Genomic DNA, 24,505 nt, shown 5'->3' on the forward strand with positions numbered 1-24,505 from the left:
GATTTTAAAAGAATTTTAATATATAATGATGATTCTTAGAGTAAGAGTTGAAAGAAACCTTACTATATTATATAATTTAATACTAAAGTAAAGTTTTCTTTTGGCAAGCTCCAAAAGATTATCATTTGATGATCTTTTCTTTCACAAGTGTTATTTTGTTTCTTTAAATATTTAGTGTAATTCAATTGAATTTACATAATAATTTTTTCTCTTAACAAATAATTTGATGATTAAATAATTTAAGGATATAAGATTATAATATATACTAGATTTTAACCTACGGTACACCGCATGCATATAATTATTATTATTATTTATATTTTATATTGTATTTGTGTATTAAATATTGGATGTTTTCCAAATAGAGGAATAACTAAATTTTCTGATTGTTTGTGCAGCTAAATGTTTATATTAATTTTTTTAACCCGAAATATACTTTATGAACATCTGTTTGTTATATTTAATTTTTTTTGTTTAGTGTTTAAGATTCTATTTTGATTTTAATTAATATAACAGAAAATAGTGGATCTATATACATAGTAAGTCATTTATATACTATGATTAAGTCATATTTTACCTAATGATTTAATTATTTTAAACAATCTTAGTTAAATCAACTTAATTTTTATATGTCAAATATTCTGATATTAATAGTGTTGACAAATAATAAAATAAGGATTTAACCCGTATTAGCACAAATTTAATGATATTTATTTTATTAATTTCAACATGTCATTTTTATAAACTATCTACTATATAACCATATTATATAGTATTTTAAAAATTTTAATTTTACAGTAATATTTTAAAATTTTATTAAGTTTATATCTATTAATTATAATATTTAAATAGATGTGAATCGAAGTTTTTCTTACGTTAAGAATCAAAGCTCACAGGTTTTGGAAAACAAAATAGTATCAAATTGTTGTTTTCTTTCTTTGCAAAAGATTCATAGAAAGAATATCTTCAATACAAAATAGAAGGTGTGGTTAAATATATCATAATTTCTGTTTCCATATTGATTTTGCTGTATTTTTTTTAAGTTGGAATAGTATGTGAAATATTTAGTAAACAAAATCTGATGTAATGCTATTTTTGGAAAATTTTTAGGGATTAACTTTGTAAATATATATAAATAAAAGGGTAGAACCCAAAATGTAATTAAATATATATATATATATATAGATATTTGGGTTGTATAAAATAATATCGTAATAATTGGCTGTTTTAAAAACTAAACTTACGGAAAAATATGAAGACAAATCCGTGCATAGCACGGAGCAACTCCTAGTATTATATAAATTTGTGTGGAAAATGTAAAGCTTTGGGTTTTCTATTTGACATGACAAGTTGATTTTGCGTTAAAAATGCATGTAACAGATTTTGACAACATCCACTATCATTAAATCTAAAAAACCAATTTATCGTCTTTATATCTATCAATATTTCTACATACAGTATATAGAGTTTGGCAAGTTCACACTACTAGCTTCTGTGAACATAAGAAAGCCAACATTATTGGAACTAAAAACATAATGCTTGCGGAACATAACACTTTATAATTTTGCAGAGTTGTTATTCGTTCAACACGGTAATTGAAAATAAAAAATATAACACATTATAAATCAAATTATTGACCTTTTGGGGTTTGGTCGTTAACTTGATCGATGTCTTCCAGAGTTTAAATATGTGCATACATGCAATCCATCCAAGTTACCCAAACGACTCATTTCTTAAATTTGATATAGTAATTAATCTCACCCTGAGATTAGTCTGTTATCCAAGTTAGATGCACCTTACATAAATTAGATGTTTAATATTGGAACACTACAAATGTCATAAACCTCATCGTTAATTAGTGTTTGATTAACCAAAATGTTGATAAAGAAATTATAATCTTTGAAATGAACCCGAAAATATAAAAAGAACAATGAGTTACTAATACCAAATGATCGGAAAAATCTTGTCCCAGATTCTCTTGTTGTTGTTCCAACGATAAAATCCATCGTCTTTGACAACGACGAAACACGAGTTTTTACACTCCTTAGCATCTTTGTCCGATTCGTACAAAACGTACGGTCTCTCGTGCATCTCGAAATGTGCTTCCCTGTAAAACGTTCCTATGCAAGTCGTTGGCTGCCACACTCTAGATCCCGCCACCTTCTCATCAACGGTATCATTGCTAGCTGTGGTTGGGATCTCTATCAACGACTTTTGACCCAATGGTACACGTTTCGACAGCTGAGGGGCAGGGTGGCACGTGACGAAGACGGGAACATCACCACGTGTCTGCAGTGAAAGTGCATCAGAGCTCTGAAAGTGACAGGAGCTTGCGGAGTGTCTCAGAGCGCTGATATGCTGACGTGGTAGTTGAGCTGACGTGGAAGAAGATTATGGGAGTCGTGATAAGGAGCGTGAGAAGAAAGGAAGAGGAAGATCAAGATATACACGAGAAGATTGAGAGTATATTTGATCGAGAGGATTAGGGAGGATATTTCTTAGGATAAGGAATATTTCCTTTTAGTTAGGGATTCACAAAGATCTAGGTTAGAGATCATTTGTGAAGGGTTTAAAAGGACGAGGGCTGGCCGCAAAAAGAGTTAGCACTCGTGGGATAAGTTTGAGAGATTTGTAAACCTTCGAGCAAACAAAAAGAGCTTTGAAGGTGAGTGTGTTTTACTCTTTTAGATCTACACAGGGTGTTGTGTTAGATAGACAAGAGAGTAGGCTTAGATTCATAACTTGTAAAAAGGGAGTTTTATAAGTTTGAATAAAAGCGTTTGCTTGGCGCGTTTCCAAGCGATTCAAGTGATTGTCATTCTCTATACCTTTACAATTGGTATCAGAGCAAGCACCTGATAAAAAGTTCTGATATCCTTTTTCAACAGGTGAGATCTTGCGGCAAGGGTATGGAGAAATCACTGGATTTTGTTGCGGTTCAATCACCATTGAAACTCGATCCTGAGTGCTTTGGTTTTTGGAAAGTGTCGATCAAGCAGGCCATCTCAAGCATTGACATGGAAGCTTGGTTTGCGGTGGAAGATGGTTGGTCTCATCCGACGGAGAAAAATGAGAAGGGAGACTTGGTGCTTAAGCACAGGAAGAAATGGACGGCCGAAGAAAAAGCGGAGTCCAAACATAACTCACAGGCTCTATCAGTTATCTTCAAGTCTTTGCCTAGGGACATTTTCAATCAAGTTCAAGGATGTGACGCGGCCAAGGAAGCATGGGACATTCTGGTAGTCACGTTTGAAGGCACAAGTAGGGTCAAACGTACAAGGTTGGACAATCTTGCTTCGGATTTTGAAAACTTGCACATGACAGAGACTGAGTCAGTTGCTGAGTATAGCAGTCGTCTGAGTGGTATTGCACAAGAAGCTGTAGTTCTGGGTAAACGCTACAAGGACAAGAAGCTGGTGAAGAAATTTCTCAGAAGTTTGCCAGACAAGTGTCAACCACACAGGTCTGCTATTGATGTTTCACTGAATTCTGATGAGCTCAAGTACAATCAAGTAGTTGGGATGATGCAGGCATTTGAGATACAGCTGAAGAAGAAGGAAAAGATAAATGAGAAATCATTTGCTCTCAAAGCCATTGAGGAACAGAAGATTGCAGAGTCTCAGGAAGTTGCAGATGAAGAAAAAGTCGGCTTGCTGGTTAAGAAATACTTCTGCAAGATGGAAAGAGGTCAGCGGAAGGGAACATCACCGGTCTTGAAATCTGATACTGATAAGGAAATCAGAAAGGGTGACAAGCAAGAACGACAGTGTGCTGAATGCGAGGGTTTTGGACATTACAAGTCTGAATGCCCAAACAACAAACGGAAGAATTCCTTGCAATGCTATGGATGTAAGGGCTACGGTCACACCAAGTTTGATTGTCCTTCACGAGAAAACAAGCAGAAGTCTTACATCACTTGGAGTGAAAGCGACTCAGATGAAGAGGTCGGCAAAGGAGAGGTTCTTAACAGCTTCCTTGCACTGCTGGGTGTTATTGAGGAAGATGAAGAAGATGATGTGGTGCTGGAAATCAAAGACGTGGATGAGAAGGTGAATTCTGATTCAGAAGGGGAAGAGGCAGATTTGTCAGTAGAAGATCAGATAGAGCTTCTCATCAAGACGGTGGTTCAGAAGACACAGGACAACACACAGTTAACCTCTAAGAGAGATACCTTACAGCTTCATGTTGCCATGATCTCTAAAGAATTAAGTGAAGAGAAGGCTAAGACTCTGCGACTTGAGAAGCAGTTAGACGAACAGCTGAAGAATATCAGGATGCTGAATAAAGGAACCAAAGATCTCGATACACTGCTGAGCACTGGAAGATCCAGCAATCTGAAGTGGGGTCTAGGTTACCAAGGAACAAACACCAACCCAACCACTAAATTTGTCAAAGGAGTGGAATCTGCACCAGAACAGAAGGAGAGGAATTTCTCTCAAACGACTAGGAGGTGTGATTAGGCTCCTGTGAATCCGAATTCAAGAAATCCAAGGATGGTTGCGTTTCCTGAGGTAAATACTAGGCCGCCATATGTCTCTAGTGGGTTTCTGCAGACATCTCGAAGACCTGTTCAGCGTAGTAGACGGAGAGGATGTTGATATTGTGGGCATCTAACTCACTATAAAGCCCAATGCTATCAGTTTCAGAATCGTGTTATGCAACGCTGTGCGTTTTATCCAGCTGTCAGGAGAAACACACAGGAGTATGTCAGGAAAGATGATCTCTACTGTCATGTGGCTTTCACAGCAGAAAAGACAGAGGCTGATCAGGCCAAGTGGTATTTTGACAGTGGTTGCTCCAGGCATATGACAGGTGCCCGTGATAATCTATCACATCTAGAAGGTGTTGCTGGAGGAAGAGTTACTTTCGGTGATGGAGGGAAGGGTACGATCCGAGGAAAAGGAACAACTGGTGGTGAGTCTCAACCACATCTTAAAGATGTCTTCCTGGTTGAAGGGTTGAAGGCCAATCTGATAAGTATCAGTCAGTTGTGTGATGAAGGTCTGGATGTCACTTTCACCAAGAAGGGGTGCAAGGCTGTGGATCAACAAGGGTCAATACAACTTAGAGGCAGGAGGTCTGGTAACAACTGTTACATGTGGAAATCATCAATACAGTGTTTTAACACGACTGCTGAGTTGGATACAGAACTGTGGCATCAGAAGCTTGGTCATCTCAACATTCGCACAATGATGAAACTGGCTAATCAAGAGGTTGTGCGCGGAATTCCTAAGCTGAAAAGTGATCCACATTTCATATGTGGTCCGTGCAACAAAGGCAAGCAAATCAAGACGTCTCATGGGCCTGTGACTGATATTCGCACAAGTCATGCACTTCAGTTGGTACATATGGATCTGATGGGTCCTATTCAAGTTCAGAGTATTTCTGGGCGACGGTTCATCTTTGTCATGGTGGACGATTTCACTCGCTACACCTGGGTGCGATTTCTTCGTGAAAAAGCTGATGCTCTTGAATGTTTTCGCATTCTTGCCCTGCAGATTAAAAGTGAAAAATATTCAATCCAGGCTATCAGGAGTGATCATGGAGGAGAATTTCAGAATGACAAGTTTGATCAATTCTGCGGAAATCAGGGCATTGTTCATCAGTACTCTGCTCCGAGAACCCCATAGCAGAATGGTGTAGTTGAACGAAAGAACAGAACACTCCAAGAAATGGCGAGAGCTATGCTGCATGGGAATCAAGTGCCACATCGGTTTTGGGATGAAGCTGTCAACACTGCTTGCTACATTATCAATCGTGTGTATGTTCGACCAGGGACCAGCAAGACTCCTTATGAGTTATGGAAAGGAAAGCCTCCAACTGTAAGCTACTTTCATGTGTTTGGTTGTCTATGCTACATTCTGAATGACAAGGATCAGTTGGGTAAATTTGACTCGAAGAGTGATGAAGGGATCTTTCTTGGTTACTCCGGACACAGCACTGCTTTTCGTGTCTACAACAAACGCACAAGATCAGTTCAAGAAACAGTAAATGTTGTCTTTGATGATACTTCGTTTCAACGAATTGATATGGTGCCTGTTCTCTCTGACAAGGATCTGGTAACTGATGATGAGAAGTCTGAGCAAGCCTCTGAGAGTTTTAGTGATCATACTGGTACCAGTCCCGGACTATCACCAGACGAGCTTCCTCCATCTTCTCAGGTTCATCGGAATCACTCCTCAGGTGATGTTATCGGTGCGATTCAGGGGGGTAGAGTTACCAGGGGCAAACAAATTGACTTTGCTCAACTGGCCGGAAGGAAACAGAAGACTGCAGTTCCGGACACTGTCACTCAGGACTCTGAAATTGTTCAATTCGCCTGTTTTGTTTCCACTATGGAACCAAAGAATCACAAAGAGGCTCTTCGGGATGAGTTCTGGGTTGCTGCAATGCAAGATGAGCTGGAACAATTTGAGCGCAGCGATGTGTGGGAACTCACTAAACGGCCAGCTAATGTCAATATAGTGGGAACGAAGTGGATCTTCAAGAATAAGAGTGATGCCAGTGGATGCATTGTGAGAAATAAAGCAAGACTTGTGGCCCAAGGTTACTCTCAAGTCGAAGGAGTTGACTTTGATGAAACCTTTGCTCCGGTAGCGAGGCTAGAATCCATCAGTTTCATGTTTGGAATGGCATGTGCTCTCAAGTTTACTTTACATCAGATGGATGTGAAAAGTGCATTTCTGAATGGGATTCTACAAGAAGAAGTGTTTGTAGAACAACCAAAAGGCTTTGAGAACCCACAACATCCTGAGCATGTGTATCGTCTGAAGAAAGCGCTATATGGTCTCAAGCAGGCTCCAAGAGCATGGTATGAGAGGTTAACAACATTTCTTCTGGATCAAGGATATGTTCGTGGAAGTGTAGACAAGACACTGTTTGTTCTCAACAACAACAAGGCCTTGATGTTTGTTCAGATCTATGTGGACGACATTATTTTTGGTTCTACCTGTCAATCTCTGGTGCAAAGGTTCGTGAAGAACATGTCACAGGAGTTTGAGATGAGTATGGTGGGAGAGCTGAAATACTTCTTGGGTCTGCAAGTAGAACAATCAGCTGATGGGATCTTTGTGTCTCAAAGCACCTATGCTAAAGAATTGGTTCAGCGATTTGGTTTAGGGAAGAGTAAAGAATCCAAGGTACCTATGGGGGTCAATGACAAGCTTTCAAAAGATGAGGAAGGAGAGGATGTGGATGAAAGACTATACAGAGGTATGATTGGGAGCTTGCTCTACCTGACAGCAAGTAGGCCTGACATTTGTCTGTCAGTAGGGATTTGTGCACGGTACCAGGCCAAGCCCAAACTGTCACACCTACTAGCAGTCAAGAAGATCATCAAGTACATCAAGGGGACAGTGAACTTTGGTATTTTCTTCACTAAGGATACCAACACCAGTCTGAGCGGGTACTGCGATGCTGATTGGGCAGGTTCTGTGGATGATCGCCGAAGTACTAGTGGAGGATGCTTCTTTATGGGCAACAATCTAATTTCATGGCACAGCAAGAAGCAGAACAGTGTCTCACTGTCAACCGCTGAGGCAGAATACATTGCCTTGGGCAGTTGTTGTACACAACTCCTGTGGATGCGTCAAATGTCCTCTGACTATGGTATGGATTCTGACACTTTGTTAATTCATTGTGATAATTTGAGTGCTATAAACATCTCTAAGAATCCTGTCCAGCATTCTAGAACAAAACACATAGATATTAGACACCACTTTGTTCGTGAACTTGTTGAGGCGAAACTAATTGAGATAGACCATGTGAGCACTGATTTTCAATTGGCTGATTTGTTTACTAAGCCTCTGGATTTCAACAGATTCATAAATCTGAGGAAGTCTATTGGTGTCTGTGAACTCTAACTATTTTTCTGAGTTGTGTTGGTCTAAGACAGGAACTGGAACTAGAACAGATCATAGAAATCCTGGAATATATAGAAGATCAACATCTGAAAAAGTGTGGGAAATAGCTGCCTGTCATGCCGGTCTATCCATCCTGTTAAACGTTGTCATGATTAAGGAGGTCAAAGAGCTGTGAAGAGACATGCACAATCATTCGAAGGTTTCACAACCTAAGAAATGATGAGTTCCAAATCAGTGGCTGACGCAATCTAATGATGTCACTGAAGCTCAAGATGCTGAAACAGTCATCATAAGGTTGTTTGATAAAATAAAAAAATAAAAAAAAATAAAAAAATAATAAAAAAAAAGGTGCTCTTCAAAGAGATGAACTCCAGCTGCCTTAACATGTTGGGATGGATTGTAGACTAAAGGCATGCCAGTGTGAAAGACTACCCACATGCAACAGTCCTCTGATCTTTGAAAATTCAAGAGGTTGTGATAGTTTCTGGTGAAGGTTCTGAACAAGTGGCTGATACGACAAAGGTCTGGTTAGTGTTCTGCACTGTTTAATGTTGAGTAATAAAAAAAAAAAAAAAAAAAACAAAATATTTAATGCTCATGTGTGTTTAATTCTCGTTCAGGGTCCCTCATGAATCTATCATTAGTGGCTGTGTGTATCTGTGTGTTTGGTTCATGAATCTGTTAATTAGGACTGAAAAAGGAAGAAGAATGAGATTTATTGCATGAATATTAACTGTGATTGATTGAATTAACGATTAAATGCAGTCAAATGAGGAAATAGATGCAGTGTACACTAATGTTTAATTAAGTGGTTTTAGGAAATCCTTAATGTTTTGGGCCGAGTTTGGGCAGCCCACTGAAACACACGGAGGTGTATAAAAAGGAGCAGCTAGGGTTTTGGCGTTTTCCTCATCACCCTTGAGATTTCAATCCTGTGTCGATTAATCTTCTGCTCAAATCTCTTCTTCTCTGTTCGATCAACGCTCTATCAACGATGAAGTCCATCTTTAGTGGTTTCCACTATGACTTTAGCTCAGATGAGGAGCTTCACACCCCACCGTCCTCGTTGCCTCCGCCCACTCCACTGGCTCCGATCGATCCCGCGACTGCCATGGTGGTTTACCAGCCTCAGGAGGAGTCCGTAGCTGCATCTTCGCCTCGGGTGAATCAAGTTCCCTCGCCCTCTCACGGGAACCAAGAAACTTGCGACTCTTCGTCTTCTCCGCCGAAAGAGGTGACGTCTCAATTTCCGGTCGTCGATCTCACTGGTGATGTCCCCGTTCCCACGGTGTCGAACCAGGGAATCTCGTCTCGTCTGCGTAAGAGACAATCAGCTGCGGATACAGATGGTCGTGAATCCAAGCGTCCGTCTCTTCGTAAGGACAAGGGTGTGTCCTCCTCACGCGGTGCATCGTCTAAGGACTTTGACACAAAATGGTTCATATCTGCTGAGGCTGCTCGACGGTATGGTTTCTTCACCTCTCGAACCATTGCTGCTGAGGTTAGCTATACTCAGGGAGTAGGTGTTTCTACTAGGGAGTTGCTTGAGCAAGTTGGTCTGTCAAAAACGGTCACCCAAATTGTTCCCTATGATTCTGAGATTGTTTATTAGTTCTGGGCGAATCTTCCTACAGTCAAGGTTGAAGGAAACTCAGTTGATGTGCTTGTCAGAGATTGGATGTACGAGTTTTCTCCCAGCCGCATCAATGCTCTGTTTGGTCTTCAATCAGTTGATATTCGTGAGCAAAAACTACAGACGGCTGCAATCCTGGAGGAGGATCTCGCACTCTTTTTGTCTGGTGGTCAAGTGAAGACTTGCAAGCAGCTTGTATCGACGGCGATTAAGGACCCAGTGATCAAGGATCTGAATAAGATTTGCTGCAGCAACTGGTCTCCCACGGTGAATACAGGGTACATATCCGCGAACAGAGCCATGGTGATCTACATGATCATGCATCGTATTCCCTTTGATTTTGGGAGAATGATCTACGAACAGATCATACAGTTGGGTCTGCAAGCTCAGTCAGGATTTCGTCTACCTTTTCCAAGCCTTATCCATCAGCTCCTTGCAGCACAACGCCCTGTTCCGAGTCTTCAGCAACAAGACGTGAAAAAGACAAAGGGGAAGCAGACTGTGTCGCGTTCCGCTGAAAAGACTGTTCGTAGGGGTTCATCTGCAGAGCGCAAAGCCATCCGGTTGGCGATCAAGATTCTGCAAGATGCCTTGGACGCTGGTAAGTTGTTTCTCACTTTGATATTTGCTCCAGTTTCTAGTTTAGTTTCTTGGTATTTTTGACTAAACTGTGCCAAACAAGCAGGGGGAGATGAGTCTGATTCAGAGGTCTGAGGGGGAGGTTAAGCTATGGGGGAGCAGTTGTTATCGTTGCTCATTGTTTTTATTTACTTTCATGTGGTTCTCCCCTGTTTAAAACTTAGACTTGTTGTTATTTTGTTTCTGTTTTGGTTTTGAACAATTTATTTTAACAAGTCTTTGTCGGTTAACCGTCTTGTGTTGATTGCTGGAATATTTTGCTAGTATGGTTGTGTTCTTGTCTTGGCTGTGTTTGTCTGTGCATTTTCAGGTTTGATGCTGCGGTTGCTTGTGTGGCAAGATTCAGTCAAAAAGGGGGAGATTGAAAGTGCATCAGAGCTCTGAAAGTGACAGGAGCTTGCGGAGTGTCTCAGAGCGCTGATATGCTGACGTGGTAGTTGAGCTGACGTGGAAGAAGATTATGGGAGTCGTGATAAGGAGCGTGAGAAGAAAGGAAGAGGAAGATCAAGATATACACGAGAAGATTGAGAGTATATTTGATCGAGAGGATTAGGGAGGATATTTCTTAGGATAAGGAATATTTCCTTTTAGTTAGGGATTCACAAAGATCTAGGTTAGAGATCATTTGTGAAGGGTTTAAAAGGACGAGGGCTGGCCGCAAAAAGAGTTAGCACTCGTGGGATAAGTTTGAGAGATTTGTAAACCTTCGAGCAAACAAAAAGAGCTTTGAAGGTGAGTGTGTTTTACTCTTTTAGATCTACACAGGGTGTTGTGTTAGATAGACAAGAGAGTAGGCTTAGATTCATAACTTGTAAAAAGGGAGTTTTATAAGTTTGAATAAAAGCGTTTGCTTGGCGCGTTTCCAAGCGATTCAAGTGATTGTCATTCTCTATACCTTTACATGCAGCTCATTGGACACGAGAAGATTGGCGGCACGTGTTAATTCGGACGTAGAAAAGAGCATCATGGTCATGAACGAGACCATTATAAAAGTGTCCATGATTTTGATTTTTTTTGTGTTGAAAGTATGTTGTCGATTGGAAATGGATCTTCGATTTCTCAAGTATTCACGTTACGTTTTTTTAACTCTAAATGGTCGTATAAATCTGACTCCGTTTTCACTCAAAGATGATTAATAGCTATATTCAGTTACAATTAGTCTTCATTGTCTACTACAGAAATAAGGTGAGTTCAGTATTGGCCTATCAAAAGCCTGTTTCAGGCCCAAAAAACTTGGGGTTGGTCCAAGTCTTGGAATCTCAATCTCACTTTCATCCGGCTAGAGCTCCGAGGACTGTGATCTATATTGGCCCTGTGTCACTCTCTGATCTCTGAGGCACCATGATACAGTATAGCTTTCCGTAAATGGTATAAATTTTACCTTTTTAAATGAGGTATAAACTTTTTTAAGAACTGCTATGAACTCTTCTGCTTCTAGGGATAGATCCTAAACAGTTTTGCGATCATTTGCTTGTTTTGGTCAGCCATTAGAGCAATCACTTCGACAGGTATTTTTCTTACTTAAAATAATAATAATATAATATAAGAATCATAGTAACTTGGAAATATATATAGTAAATATTACATGCAGTTTAATTTTAATTTAATATCATGAACTTTCTAGTAGCACTAAGTCAAATTCAGAAGTTTCATTCTTTTTATAGGTCTTTGATTGGTCTGTGTGTGTTTGACCTCAAAAAAATTGCTTTCCTTAGAACTTTCTATTTTTAGTAAACTTTTCATGTGTCTTGCTTCCCAACTAAATAAACTAAACACAAATGTTACAAACGACACAAAAATCAATGCCTCTCCCCCTACTTTTCCTCCTCCTCATCTAATAATTCTTTCAAACCAGAAAAAAAAAACAAAAAAAAAAAACAAAACGTTTAAAGAAACAATAAGATAGAAGAATTATAAGATCTCCGACGATCCTTGGATCAATTACCGGTGCCGGAGAAAGAATAAACAAAAATACTATGAAAAATAATACTCCTCCCGAGGATTCAACAAAATGGATGTTAGAGAGTGTAGAGATCGATTCAATGGGTGAAGGTTCGTCTAAAGGACCCGACATTAACCTCAACAAGAACGAAGGTTTTCTTAAGAAGAACGCGTCAAGAAATTTTGGTGCATCGATAATCCGATCGTTGAGCGTTTCAAACTGGAGAAAGAGCGGTAATCTCGGGTCTCCGAGCACAAGGAAAAGCGGGAACCTAGGGCCTCCGACCAATGCGTTGCCCAAGAAGACAGGTCCACAAAGAGTGGAGAGGACAACATCTAGCGCCGCTAGGGGACTTCAGAGCTTGCGGTTCCTTGATCGGACGGTCACCGGACGGGAACGTGACGCATGGAAATCGATTGAGAACCGGTTTAATCAGTTCTCTGTTGACGGCAAGTTGCCCAAAGAGAAGTTCGGCGTCTGCATTGGTACTTAACAAATATACTAATAGTTAAACGCAAATTATATGTCAAAATCAAAAGACTAATATCTACACTGCAAAGACAAATATTTTTTGTAGACATAAGAACGAAATTGTTTTTTTTGTTTATTGTTTGATTAGAAAAAAGAAGATTAACGTCGATGGTATATGTTACTAGGAATGGGAGACACAATGGAGTTTGCGGCAGAAGTTTATGAGGCATTGGGACGGAGAAGACAAATAGAGACTGAAAACGGTATTGACAAAGAACAACTGAAGCTGTTTTGGGAAGACATGATCAAGAAAGACCTTGATTGTCGTCTTCAGATTTTCTTCGACATGTAATTTACTTAATCTTATATGTTTTCATATATTACATATATAACCAAATGCGGTTAATTAATTTAACCATTGTGGTTGTGGTTGTTGTTTAGGTGTGACAAGAACGGAGATGGTAAGCTCACGGAAGAGGAAGTGAAAGAAGTCATAGTCTTGAGCGCCTCCGCGAACCGCCTCGGGAATTTGAAAAAGAACGCTGCGGCTTATGCGTCTTTGATTATGGAAGAACTCGACCCTGATCACAAGGGATACATAGAGGTTCACTTTCTCTTTTTATTTTTATATCCCGATAAATATATATATAGAGAGTTATGTTTTAAATATTTCATTGTTTGTGTCGATCAGATGTGGCAGTTAGAAATACTATTAACAGGAATGGTGACAAATGCTGATGCTGATAAGATGAAGAAATCGCAAACTCTGACACGCGCGATGATCCCAGAGCGGTACAGAACCCCAATGAGCAAATACGTTTCGGTAACTGGGGAACTGATGCATGAGAACTGGAAAAAAATATGGGTACTCGTCTTGTGGATCATTATCAATGTTTATCTATTCATGTGGAAGTACGAAGAGTTCATGCGAAACCCTCTATACAATATCACCGGACGCTGTGTTTGCGCTGCTAAAGGAGCAGCCGAAACGCTTAAACTGAACATGGCTCTGATTTTGATACCAGTATGTAGGAAAACCCTAACGATCCTTAGGTCAACGTTTTTGAACCGCGTCGTCCCATTCGACGACAACATTAACTTCCACAAGGTGATTGCATATATGATCGCTTTCCAAGCTTTGCTCCACACGGCACTTCACATCTTCTGTAACTACCCTAGGTTAAGCTCGTGCTCCTACGACGTGTTCTTGACGTACGCGGGATCTGCCTTGGGAAATACGCAACCGAGTTACCTCGGTTTAATGACGACTTCAGTGTCGATCACGGGAGTTTTAATGATTTTCTTCATGGGATTCTCATTTACGCTCGCGATGCATTACTTTAGAAGGAACATAGTGAAATTGCCTAAACCGTTTAGCGTTCTTGCTGGTTTTAATGCGTTTTGGTATGCTCATCATTTGTTGGCTCTTGCTTATGTTCTTCTCATCATCCATGGTTACATCCTTATCATCGAGAAGCCTTGGTACCAAAAGACGGTAATTACGTTCAATTTCTTATATTTTTAAGTTTAACATAATAAATCGTTCACACACAAAAAAAAAGTAACATAATAAATTTCTGCATTTCAATCTTATTTTTAAAAATTTTTTTTTGGTAAATTGTATTATAATGAAGACATGGATGTATGTGGCCGTACCGATGCTGTTCTACGCGAGTGAGAGGCTTTTCTCACGTCTCCTACAAGAACACAGCCACCGTGTCAACGTTATTAAGGTAACAAACAAAAGGCTATATAAATATGTTGCCTTGATTTTATATGATTAATCACCAGGTCATCCATTTAGAATTTTGCACCTATGATTTATATATACACAAAAAACACTATTTTGATAATAATTATAGGTACACTAATAAGTGTATTAATTGAACATTGACAAAACTATAACATTTCTGAATAATTTATATAATTGAGTGTTTCTGTTCCTATATATTAATTTGTTTGTACATGTTTTTTTTTCCTTTCATCACAGGCTATTGTATATTCGGGCAACGTTCTTGCACTTTACGTGACCAAACCTCCCGGATTCAAATACAAAAGTGGCATGTACATGTTTGTCAAGTGTCCTGATCTGTCAAAGTTTGAATGGTATTCAAATTAATAATTGAGTAAAAATAAGTTAACTGATTAGTTTTTATAAGGTAAACTAAATAATGATATTCCAATTATCTCCCTTATTATTTAGGCATCCATTCTCCATTACTTCCGCACCAGGGGATGACTATTTAAGTGTTCACATAAGAGCCTTAGGAGATTGGACTACTGAACTTAGGAGCAGATTTGCAAAGGTAATTTTTTTCGCCACTCTTTATTTGTTTAGTTAAATATTTTTTTATAGCTGCGATATTTTAGTTTTATTTTATTAAATTTTAATTTAAGTGTAAACTGTTAAATTTTGATTATATATAGACATGCGAACCCACTCAAGCAGCTGCTAAACCTAAACCAAACAGTCTTATGAGGATGGAAACAAGAGCAGCGGGTGTGAATCCTCACATTGAAGAATCACAAGTCTTGTAAGTGAATACTAAACAATAATCACCAATTAAATGTTTATTATTTTGCAAGAAGATGAGTATGTTCAGTTGTTCACATAACCAGTGTTTTATATTTCAATCTGATTGCTGCTAAAAAAAAAAAAAAAACAAGTTGATCTGATCGGTTCATCTTTTGTATCAGATTCCCTAAAATTTTCATTAAAGGACCGTATGGAGCTCCGGCACAAAACTATCAGAAGTTCGACATCCTCTTACTAGTTGGCCTAGGGATTGGAGCAACTCCATTCATTAGCATTTTGAAAGACATGTTAAACCATCTAAAACCGGGGATTCCCAAAAGTGTAAGTTGTATATACTTTTTTGTTCATTAGTTTATGTGAGTTTGAATATAAAGGAAAATAATTAGAATCGGGGTCTACTTTTTTTGACATTGGAACATCAGGGGCAAAAGTACGAAGAAAGTGTAGGAGGATCGAGTGTAGCAGGTGATAGTGTTAGTGGTGGAGGAGGCAAAAAGTTTCCACAAAGAGCATATTTTTTTTGGGTGACAAGAGAACAAGCTTCATTTGATTGGTTCAAGGGAGTTATGGATGACATCGCCGAATTTGATAAAACCGTAAGTTTATTGTTTCATTTTTCCTTAAAATTCTTTTATGAATTGCCACAACAAAATAATAATTTTAACAGATTTTCTAAATAATATTTATAATGTTTTAATTTTTGGCAGCATGTGATAGAAATGCACAACTACTTAACAAGTATGTACGAAGCGGGAGATGCAAGATCTGCCCTGATCGCCATGGTTCAGAAACTTCAACATGCAAAGAATGGTGTTGATATTGTCTCCGAAAGCCGTGTAAGTTCTCATGAAAAGTATACTAAACAATTTTAATAGTTGTCCACTTTATATTAATGTTGAAGAAAACATAGAATCATTTTGACTTACAAGGAGATGTCACTAATGACATTTTGTTAACGTTTAGCACTCTTTAAGAAGTTACGTGTATCTCAATTATATAACTAATCAATCTTAATTATCCCCAAAACACATCAGATACGAACACATTTCGCAAGACCTAATTGGAGAAAAGTTTTTTCTGAATTGTCAAGCAAACACGAAGCTTGTCGAATAGGTAATTACTATCTTAAATAGTTAATATCAACTTTTTTGAAAAAAATATCTCTATGAACATCAATAATTCTTAACATGTGTATTTTTCAGGTGTATTCTACTGTGGAAGCCCAACATTGGTTAGACCACTTAGAGAACTTTGTCAGGAGTTTAGTCTCGAGTCATCCACTCGTTTTACTTTCCACAAGGAAAACTTCTAACCAAAATAATCTTAAAGAAACAGATTTTGCTTATCCTCAATCAGTTTGGGAATAAATTAAAGAACCATATATGCAGGATGTAATTAGTTGGTGAGATAATGTAAAAGTAATTAACGAAGTGAAAAATGTATAGTAACATTTTAATTAAGAAAATCTTAAGTATTGTTTTTATTGATCCATTTGCTTTGACATCGTTTTTGTATATATATTTTTGTGATGAAAATATTTGCTACAATTGTTTAGAACAATTTGTATATATATATATATATATATATATATAGTTTTGTGAACTTGTGATTGTTATTTTTTCTTTGTCAAAATTTTCGAAATTGAGAAAATCTGACAAATTAATGCACAAACACTTTTCTGCATTTTACCAATTTTAAATTTGGTTTTTTAGATTATGTCTCCTAAATCAGATAAGTGTATTAGAAAAATTGCTTAACAGAATATGGATGATCGATTTTATCCTTATTTTAAAAATGTGATACTTTAAACTAGATAATGCAATTAGAAATTGCAATTTACTACTATAATATGTATCTATGAAAGTGTATATATGTTGGGTTTTGACTTGTAGTTTTCTCTAGTTTAGAACTAAATTTAAATGGAACGTGTGGCAGATCGGAAATAATCATCTTGCAAGCACAATTCTGAAATTGATACTAATTACAATAGTTGACATCCTTAAAACACTATAAAAATGGAGTGCTAGCCAAAAAAAAAAAATCTAATAAAAGTGGAGTAGAGTAGGTAATATGATAACGAAGTGTACAAAAGAGTCTAACTTGTTAAGCAATTGTTAGTTTTGGACCTTTCGTACGCATGGATAAATCATGGAACTTTCCACATTATTGATATTTTTTTTCATACAACATGGATTCTATACGATTTTACAAAGTTTTTTTTCTTTTTTTTTTGTTAAAGGATTTTACAAAGATTTATTAAATTAGATAAATGATAATAAATTATTTGCGAAAATTGCATTACTTAAAAACAAAAAATTCCGTCTTGCGTAGAACTAATCATATTACATATTATATTCTTGTTAAGTTAAATAGTCAGGATTTAATTCACCTCGAGCAAGCAAAACGTACCATATTGATAAAGATGTATGTAAATAATTGGTATACTATTCCTAAGGGAAGACTTTTTTCTTATGAAGAAAATTGTGTAAGAAATATTTTCTTTAGGTGTACTTATACTCTGCTTTTTCTTTTCGACGTTATTAAAGATTGGCTAATCTTGGGCACTTAAGGTAAAGCATCTTAATAATCATCATTGATCATTTCTATTCAAAGTTTAATGAAAAGAAGTTGATTATATTTTACATTTATATGGCTTAATGAGATACTTGTGCTAGTATAAGATTTTTCATATTCTTTGGTTGCTCTAATTATTGGTGGATACACAATGCAATGTTACTTTTCACTCATATGTTTTTTTGGACAAAAACTTTTCACTCTTATGAAGTTATGATATCTATTGTTAGAGAAAACTAAAGTTAAAGAAAAAAGAAAAAGATTATAACCCTGTGACATACATTTATATCATTTCACCAAACAGAAAAGAGAGAAAAATGTTATATAATATATATAGGACATATGACATACATTTGTGCAAGCACTGTAGTTGATAACAATGAGCGGGTGGCTAATTAATTACAGTTATCATATGGACACATCACACATGCATATATCTCTTTTACGTACGTCGAACTCTTAAGTTTTATAAGAATTTTGTAATTATCACCATCTTTATATATTCACCTAAAAGGTGGCTAGTAACTGTCCGCTCAAATATGTACATATATATTCGTATAGGATACGTTCTATATATGTATACATACGTGCATACAATATACTATATATTTTGTTGGAGCCTTAATCAGAAATCAAGGGTTGGTGTAACCACAATATATATGTGAAAAATTAAAATAACAAAAAAACATGTATTCAAACTTCCTCCAATCTAATTAATCTCTCTTTACATACTCTTATACTAATCATGTATTCACGTGTATATCTTACGCGTATGTATACAGTAATACAGTTTAAAGAATACACTTCTACGCCTATGTACGTAGAACAATATTTAAAAGTTTGAATGGTAATTAAGTTTAAGGTATTTAGATAGTTTCTCTAAAGTAGAGTTCTTTGAAATTGGTCTACGGCCTAAATATGTAAAAGTTCATCATACTATATGTTTTTAGTTTAATGTAATTAGATAATTATAGTCGAAACCGTTATAAGAGATATCAGAATTTCGTTTTCAAATAATATGGGAGATAATTATTACGCGGAATTAACCTGTTTCTAAATATAGCTCTCGTGTCACATGCCTAGTCTGGTTAATTAAAACTTAAAATGAATATCTATAACTAAAATTACTGTTTTTATGATATTGATTGTGAGTTACCAACTAAAATATTGTTAAAGACATAATTGTAGAAAAAACTACAAATGGTTTGAACTACATACTAATGATGTAAACTTGTGTTTCATCATTATGTCCGAGTATTTTCATTTAACCATTATTCAGTTTCAACATTTCTTTACTGTCTTTTTTTTTTTCTAGGAAAACTATATATATATTTAATTACCGACTTCTCATATATGCAGGGGGATAAGTTGATACGTACTTGTTAGCAACCTGTCTTGCATTTCGACTGTACATTTCTCAAATTTAAAAATTTGAAAGAGGAGAAGCAAAAAGTTTACAAATATACATTTTATATATTTATATTTATATAAATTTTTTGTTAAAGATACACATAATTAATTATATACACTTGTTGATTATAAACATAATTAAAATAATTTTTTAATCCGTTCAACAAATAATAATAAGTTGTGTAAATATGTGTATAGAGAGACATGTATATATAAGTGGCATGCCTTTGAGGATACGAACATAAAAGGGAGTTAGGTCACTTGCTTGGGAAATAAAATAGCCAACCTTAATTTGAGGTTTCCTCAACAATGTTCTTATAAAAAAAATGGAAAATCCTTCATGGATTTTGATATCTAACCCTAATCGTGACCTTCTTTGATAGCTACAATCTCCCTCTCCTTGCTTATTCCCCAAGCAATTTGAGCTTACGAATGTTTTGACTAACTCCACCTCGGTTAATCTCTCCTTTAGTAGTTAGTTCCCCCCACCTACAAATAAAATAAATTAATAAACAAACAGATGAAGTACTTATCACTTATAACATGCTTATGAAATGATGATATGTATTTTCTAAAATTTAACCGCTAACCACAAAAGTTACCCTTCCAAAAGAACCCAAGAGTGCTAAAATTTTGGGTCTAAATAAAACTTAGCCAAGGATCAAATCAAACGATAGTCCTAAACAGCCACGTCTGGTCCAAGTTACTTACTTTCTCATGTCAAAATTTGAAGTCTAATATACTCAATGCTGTCAAAGATGGAGCACAGGTAGAAGAACTGTCATATCCGAGAAACTCAAATTGGCAAATTTACATTTCATATCTAGAATCTACGCCATAGTATTGAGAAGGAAACAATAGTTTTTGAGGAATTGAAGAGGGTCAAAGAGTTTGACTTATCTTTGACACCACTCATACATTAGCTGTTCATATAATCTAACAACTAGTCCATATCAAGTTCTTCTGATTACAGGGAGTACTTCTCTACCAATTATCTTTTTGTTTTTTTCTTAAACATTTACTAATTGTTTTTTCTAGCTTTCCTGCTCAAGCAAGCACCTAACTCTCCCTTCCTATATATACACTAAAGGTTGAAACAATAAATACACAATCTACAGCAAAACATAAACAAATAACCGAGGCAGAGTATTCAGTAAACTCACCTGCGCTAATCAAAGCCTCGGGGATCAAGCTCACTGAACATGGGGTTTCAGCTTCTCTTAGCTATTTTCTCTTGTGTTCTTCTTCTTCCTCAACCTGCATTTGCGATTACAAGGCATTATACGCTGGAAGTATGTGAAGAATGTTTCTTCTGTTTATTAGTTTAAAAGGGGATGCAAATAATGATAAAACGTTTTGTTTTCACAGATCAAAATGCAGAACGTGACACGTCTTTGCCACACAAAGAGCCTTGTTTCTGTAAACGGGCAGTTTCCAGGACCTAAGCTTATTGCTAGAGAAGGTGACCAGCTTCTGATCAAAGTCGTTAATCAAGTGCCAAACAACATCTCTATCCACTGGTAAATAATCTTGAAACCACTTGTAGCATTATTAAGAGTAATGTTTGATTACTGATACTAGCTGGCTTTAATTCGTGAAAAATCTCAGGCATGGGATCCGGCAACTACGGACTGGTTGGGCTGATGGACCAGCCTATATAACCCAATGTCCTATTCAGACAGGACAAAGCTATGTCTACAACTATACCATTGTTGGTCAAAGAGGCACCCTGTTTTACCATGCTCACATTTCATGGCTTAGAGCAACAGTCTATGGTCCACTTATCATCCTTCCCAAACGCGGTGTTCCTTACCCGTTTGCTAAACCACACAAAGAAGTTCCCATGATCTTTGGTAAGGATGATGAGGAACAGAAACAGACAGAGACTATGATGAGAGTTAAAAAAAACATAATAACTGATTTTTATGGTTAAATTGCAGGGGAGTGGTTCAACGCAGACCCTGAGGCAATCATTCGCCAAGCAACACAAACAGGAGGTGGTCCTAATGTCTCTGATGCTTACACGATCAACGGGCTTCCTGGTCCATTATACAACTGCTCTGCCAAAGGTAGTAACTGGTTCCTACATCTAATTATGGTTTAATAATATATGACCCACTAATCTATGTAACGAATGATGTAAAACAGATACATTCAGACTGAGAGTGAAGCCAGGAAAAACATACCTTCTCAGGCTAATCAATGCTGCACTTAATGATGAGCTCTTTTTCAGCATCGCAAATCACACTGTTACGGTTGTTGAAGCTGATGCCATCTATGTTAAACCATTTGAGACGGATACCATCTTAATTGCGCCTGGCCAGACCACAAACGTCCTGCTGAAGACTAAACCTAGTTACCCGAGTGCCTCCTTCTTCATGAGTGCAAGACCATACGTCACAGGTCAAGGAACTTTCGATAACTCTACAGTTGCAGGAATCTTAGAATATGAACCATCTAAACAGACCAAAGATGATCACTCAAGGACTAAAATCAAGAATCTTCCACTCTTCAAACCAACACTCCCTGCTCTAAACGATACAAATTTTGCTACTAAGTTCAGCAACAAGCTACGCAGTCTGAACAGCAAAAACTTCCCAGCAAATGTGCCTCTGAATGTTGATCGAAAGTTCTTCTTCACAGTAGGATTGGGAACAAACCCGTGCAATCATAAGAATAACCAGACATGCCAGGGTCCTACTAACACCACAATGTTTGCTGCCTCAATCAGTAACATTTCCTTCACAATGCCAACAAAAGCTCTCCTTCAATCTCACTATTCTGGCCAATATCATGGAGTGTATTCCCCCAAATTCCCATGGAGTCCCATTGTTCCGTTTAACTACACAGGCACTCCACCTAACAATACCATGGTTAGCAACGGGACAAACTTGATGGTTCTACCTTACAACACCAGTGTGGAGTTGGTGATGCAAGACACTAGCATTCTTGGTGCTGAAAGCCATCCACTTCACCTTCATGGGTTCAACTTCTTCGTCGTTGGCCAAGGCTTTGGGAATTTCGACGCAAACAAGGATCCTAAAAACTTCAACCTTGTTGACCCAATAGAGCGGAACACAATTGGTGTGCCATCTGGTGGATGGGCTGCTATTCGATTCCTTGCAGATAACCCAGGTAAGAGAAACAATTATAAACCAAAGAAACACAGCTTTACATAGATGAATAATAATAACCAAGTTTACAAAATGTTTCGCAGGAGTGTGGTTCATGCACTGTCACTTGGAAGTACATACCAGTTGGGGTCTGAGGATGGCTTGGCTTGTTCTTGATGGAGATAAGCCAGATCAGAAACTTCTTCCTCCTCCTGCTGACTTGCCCAAATGCTGAGAATTCTTGCTTCATGATTGAAGTCCTTTTCCTTTTTGTTTCTTGTCTCTTCTTTCTTACAAGCTTCGTGTATTTTTTTTGTTTTTTTTCCCCGGCCATTTATCGGTTTGACATGAGGTCAATTCCTGTTCAATAATTTGACATGAGGTCAATTTCTTTACAATTATTTACTGTTGCACATTTCTCCTTTCTGTAAGTGTAGAACTATGTAAACTCCAAATTAATATATATACACACAATCTAATTTGCATATATTGACCTTACCTTCGACTGTTTATCACAATCTCTGTAGCAATTAACTGTTGAAGATATACACAAAATCGTTTGATGATAAACAATGATGCAACATCCACATATGACATGTACACATTGTTTAGTGGAAATCTTCCCCAACCTTGAGCTAATATCTCTGTAGCAATTAGCTCAAAGTTGGTTTATTTGGGTTTTTAGCTCAAGGTTCAAGTAAACAATGATGCAACATCCACATATGACATGTACACATTGTGTTTACATATATATGATGATATTTGCGACATTTAAGGTTCCACAAAACTCAATTGTTTGCATGAAAGCCGTGTAGAAATGTATGGCTCTACATTCAAAACGGTTCTGTACATTTATCCCAAGTTTCCTAGTGTAATTTATCTATTAAAAGATCTTAGGAGTAGCACAAAGTCTAACTGAAACTCTCAAGAACCATAATAGCATGTAAGATTACATACCTGACGATCGAGGATTATCTGTTACTTGCACAAGTTTAGTTGAACAGGAAGTAGAAATCCCTCTTCCTTCACACAGAAAAAAACTTCACTGCAGAGCAATTGCGCAGACTTCCTACACTTTCAAGCACCAGACTTTCAAGTGCATAAGCAAAATTGAGTTTTACATATAGCATTTCTAGTTGATTTCACAACTTGAATAAGTAACGCTTAAAGAACTCATCTCTCTAAGTTCCAAACCTTTGCATTCAAACATCTTCCAAATATAGTCAGGGATATAAGAGGGTAGCATCACACTACCAAAACAACAAAAACTTGAATGCAGACAACATAAACTAACAAGAGAAATCCAAAAAAATCAAATCTTTCTCAATCTTAATTGTCACCAAGTAACATCTTCAACTACACTTGAAACCAAAATTTGAAAGATTTGTAAAATTTCCACTACAAAATTCTCCCAAATAAACCAACTTTAACCATCAATCAAGCTCTTACAATTTCCTCTTTTTCTTGCTCTTCCTCTCCTCTGAACCCATCTCGTCATCACTCTTCCTCTTTTTTGTGCTCTTCCTCTCCTCTGAAGCCATCTCTTCCTCACTCTTCTTCTTCTTCTTCTCCTTCTTTCTCTCTTTGCTTATGTCCTCGTCTTCCAACTTATCCTTCACCTTCTCATCAATAACATCTTCATCTTTGTTCTTCTTCTTCTTCTTCTTTCTCTCTTTTCTATCTACGCTCATATCCTCGTCTTCCAACTTTTCCTCCACCTTCTCATCAATAACAACTTCATCTTTCTTCTTCTTCTTCTTCTTCTTCTTCTTCTTCTCCTTCTTTCTCTCTTTTCTATCTTCGCTCATTTCCTTGTCCTCAACCTTCTCATCAATAACATCTTCCTCTCTGTTCCTCTTATTCTTCTTCTCCTTTTCCCTTCCGTAAACTGATTCCTCACTCATACCTTCACTTTTCCGGTCACGTGCCTCCCCACCATCGATTTCTTCGGTAACATTCTGCTCACTCCTCGTCTCGGAGCTTGGCTTCGTCTCCTTCGATCTAATCTCCCTGTGGAAACTCTTTAATTCGGTGAAGGCAGCAGAAGCTCGTTGGAGATATGCTCTAACGTCTTGAGAGGCTCCATTATCGGAAGAAGTAAACCTAGAGAGAAGCGTAGCTGCTTTGGAGAGTGAGATTGGTTCAGCACTAATAACTCTTCCGGTGACGGTCTTCATCGGAAAAAAAAGAAGCTCGAAGATCGCCGCACCTCTCTCTCTCTCTGCACAAATTAGGGCAATTTCTCCGTGAAGTTTAGTACTTTCGAAATATACACAAAATCAAAACCCAAAATTACAAACTTACCCTTCTTTTTTTTTTTCAAGC

At 37.3% G+C, this 24,505-nt stretch overlaps 4 protein-coding genes and 1 long non-coding RNA gene across 5 annotated transcripts; 2 read left to right on the plus strand and 3 right to left on the minus strand.

The window, feature by feature from the left end:
* Positions 1–1,938: 1,938 nt before the first annotated feature.
* LOC104756551 (uncharacterized) lies at positions 1,939–11,134 on the minus strand. The gene is made up of 2 exons (XM_010479161.1): positions 11,036–11,134; positions 1,939–2,289 (listed from the first exon to the last, which is right to left on the minus strand). Exons 1-2 carry the CDS (start codon positions 11,132–11,134, stop codon positions 1,939–1,941), a joined length of 450 nt encoding a protein of 149 aa, XP_010477463.1.
* Positions 11,135–11,904: 770 nt separating this feature from the next.
* LOC104737367 (putative respiratory burst oxidase homolog protein H) lies at positions 11,905–16,574 on the plus strand. The gene is made up of 13 exons (XM_010457537.2): positions 11,905–12,561; positions 12,733–12,895; positions 12,989–13,151; positions 13,239–14,042; positions 14,182–14,280; positions 14,538–14,653; positions 14,751–14,853; positions 14,975–15,081; positions 15,245–15,404; positions 15,506–15,679; positions 15,791–15,919; positions 16,118–16,196; positions 16,286–16,574. The coding sequence occupies exons 1-13, from the start codon at positions 12,111–12,113 to the stop codon at positions 16,393–16,395; spliced, it is 2,658 nt and encodes an 885-aa protein (XP_010455839.2). The 5' UTR covers positions 11,905–12,110; the 3' UTR covers positions 16,396–16,574.
* Positions 16,575–19,238: 2,664 nt separating this feature from the next.
* On the minus strand, positions 19,239–20,364 carry LOC147949279 (uncharacterized). The gene is made up of 2 exons (XR_015584147.1): positions 20,231–20,364; positions 19,239–19,556 (listed from the first exon to the last, which is right to left on the minus strand). It is a non-coding gene; the product is annotated as an uncharacterized LOC147949279 (long non-coding RNA).
* On the plus strand, positions 19,918–22,667 carry LOC104737376 (laccase-17). Its single transcript, XM_010457548.3, has 6 exons — positions 19,918–20,359; positions 20,436–20,587; positions 20,676–20,920; positions 21,008–21,136; positions 21,216–22,202; positions 22,285–22,667. Exons 1-6 carry the CDS (start codon positions 20,270–20,272, stop codon positions 22,413–22,415), a joined length of 1,734 nt encoding a protein of 577 aa, XP_010455850.2. The 5' UTR covers positions 19,918–20,269; the 3' UTR covers positions 22,416–22,667.
* A 695-nt stretch (positions 22,668–23,362) lies between these two features.
* LOC104737385 (uncharacterized) lies at positions 23,363–24,462 on the minus strand. Its single transcript, XM_010457556.3, has one exon. The coding sequence runs from the start codon at positions 24,355–24,357 to the stop codon at positions 23,626–23,628; it is 732 nt and encodes a 243-aa protein (XP_010455858.1). The 5' UTR covers positions 24,358–24,462; the 3' UTR covers positions 23,363–23,625.
* Positions 24,463–24,505: the final 43 nt, after the last annotated feature.

The sequence above is a fragment of the Camelina sativa genome, chromosome 2 (genome assembly GCF_030686135.1).
Source record: "Camelina sativa cultivar CO46 ecotype springtype chromosome 2, ASM3068613v1".
In the NCBI taxonomy this organism is placed as follows: Eukaryota; Viridiplantae; Streptophyta; class Magnoliopsida; order Brassicales; family Brassicaceae; genus Camelina; species Camelina sativa.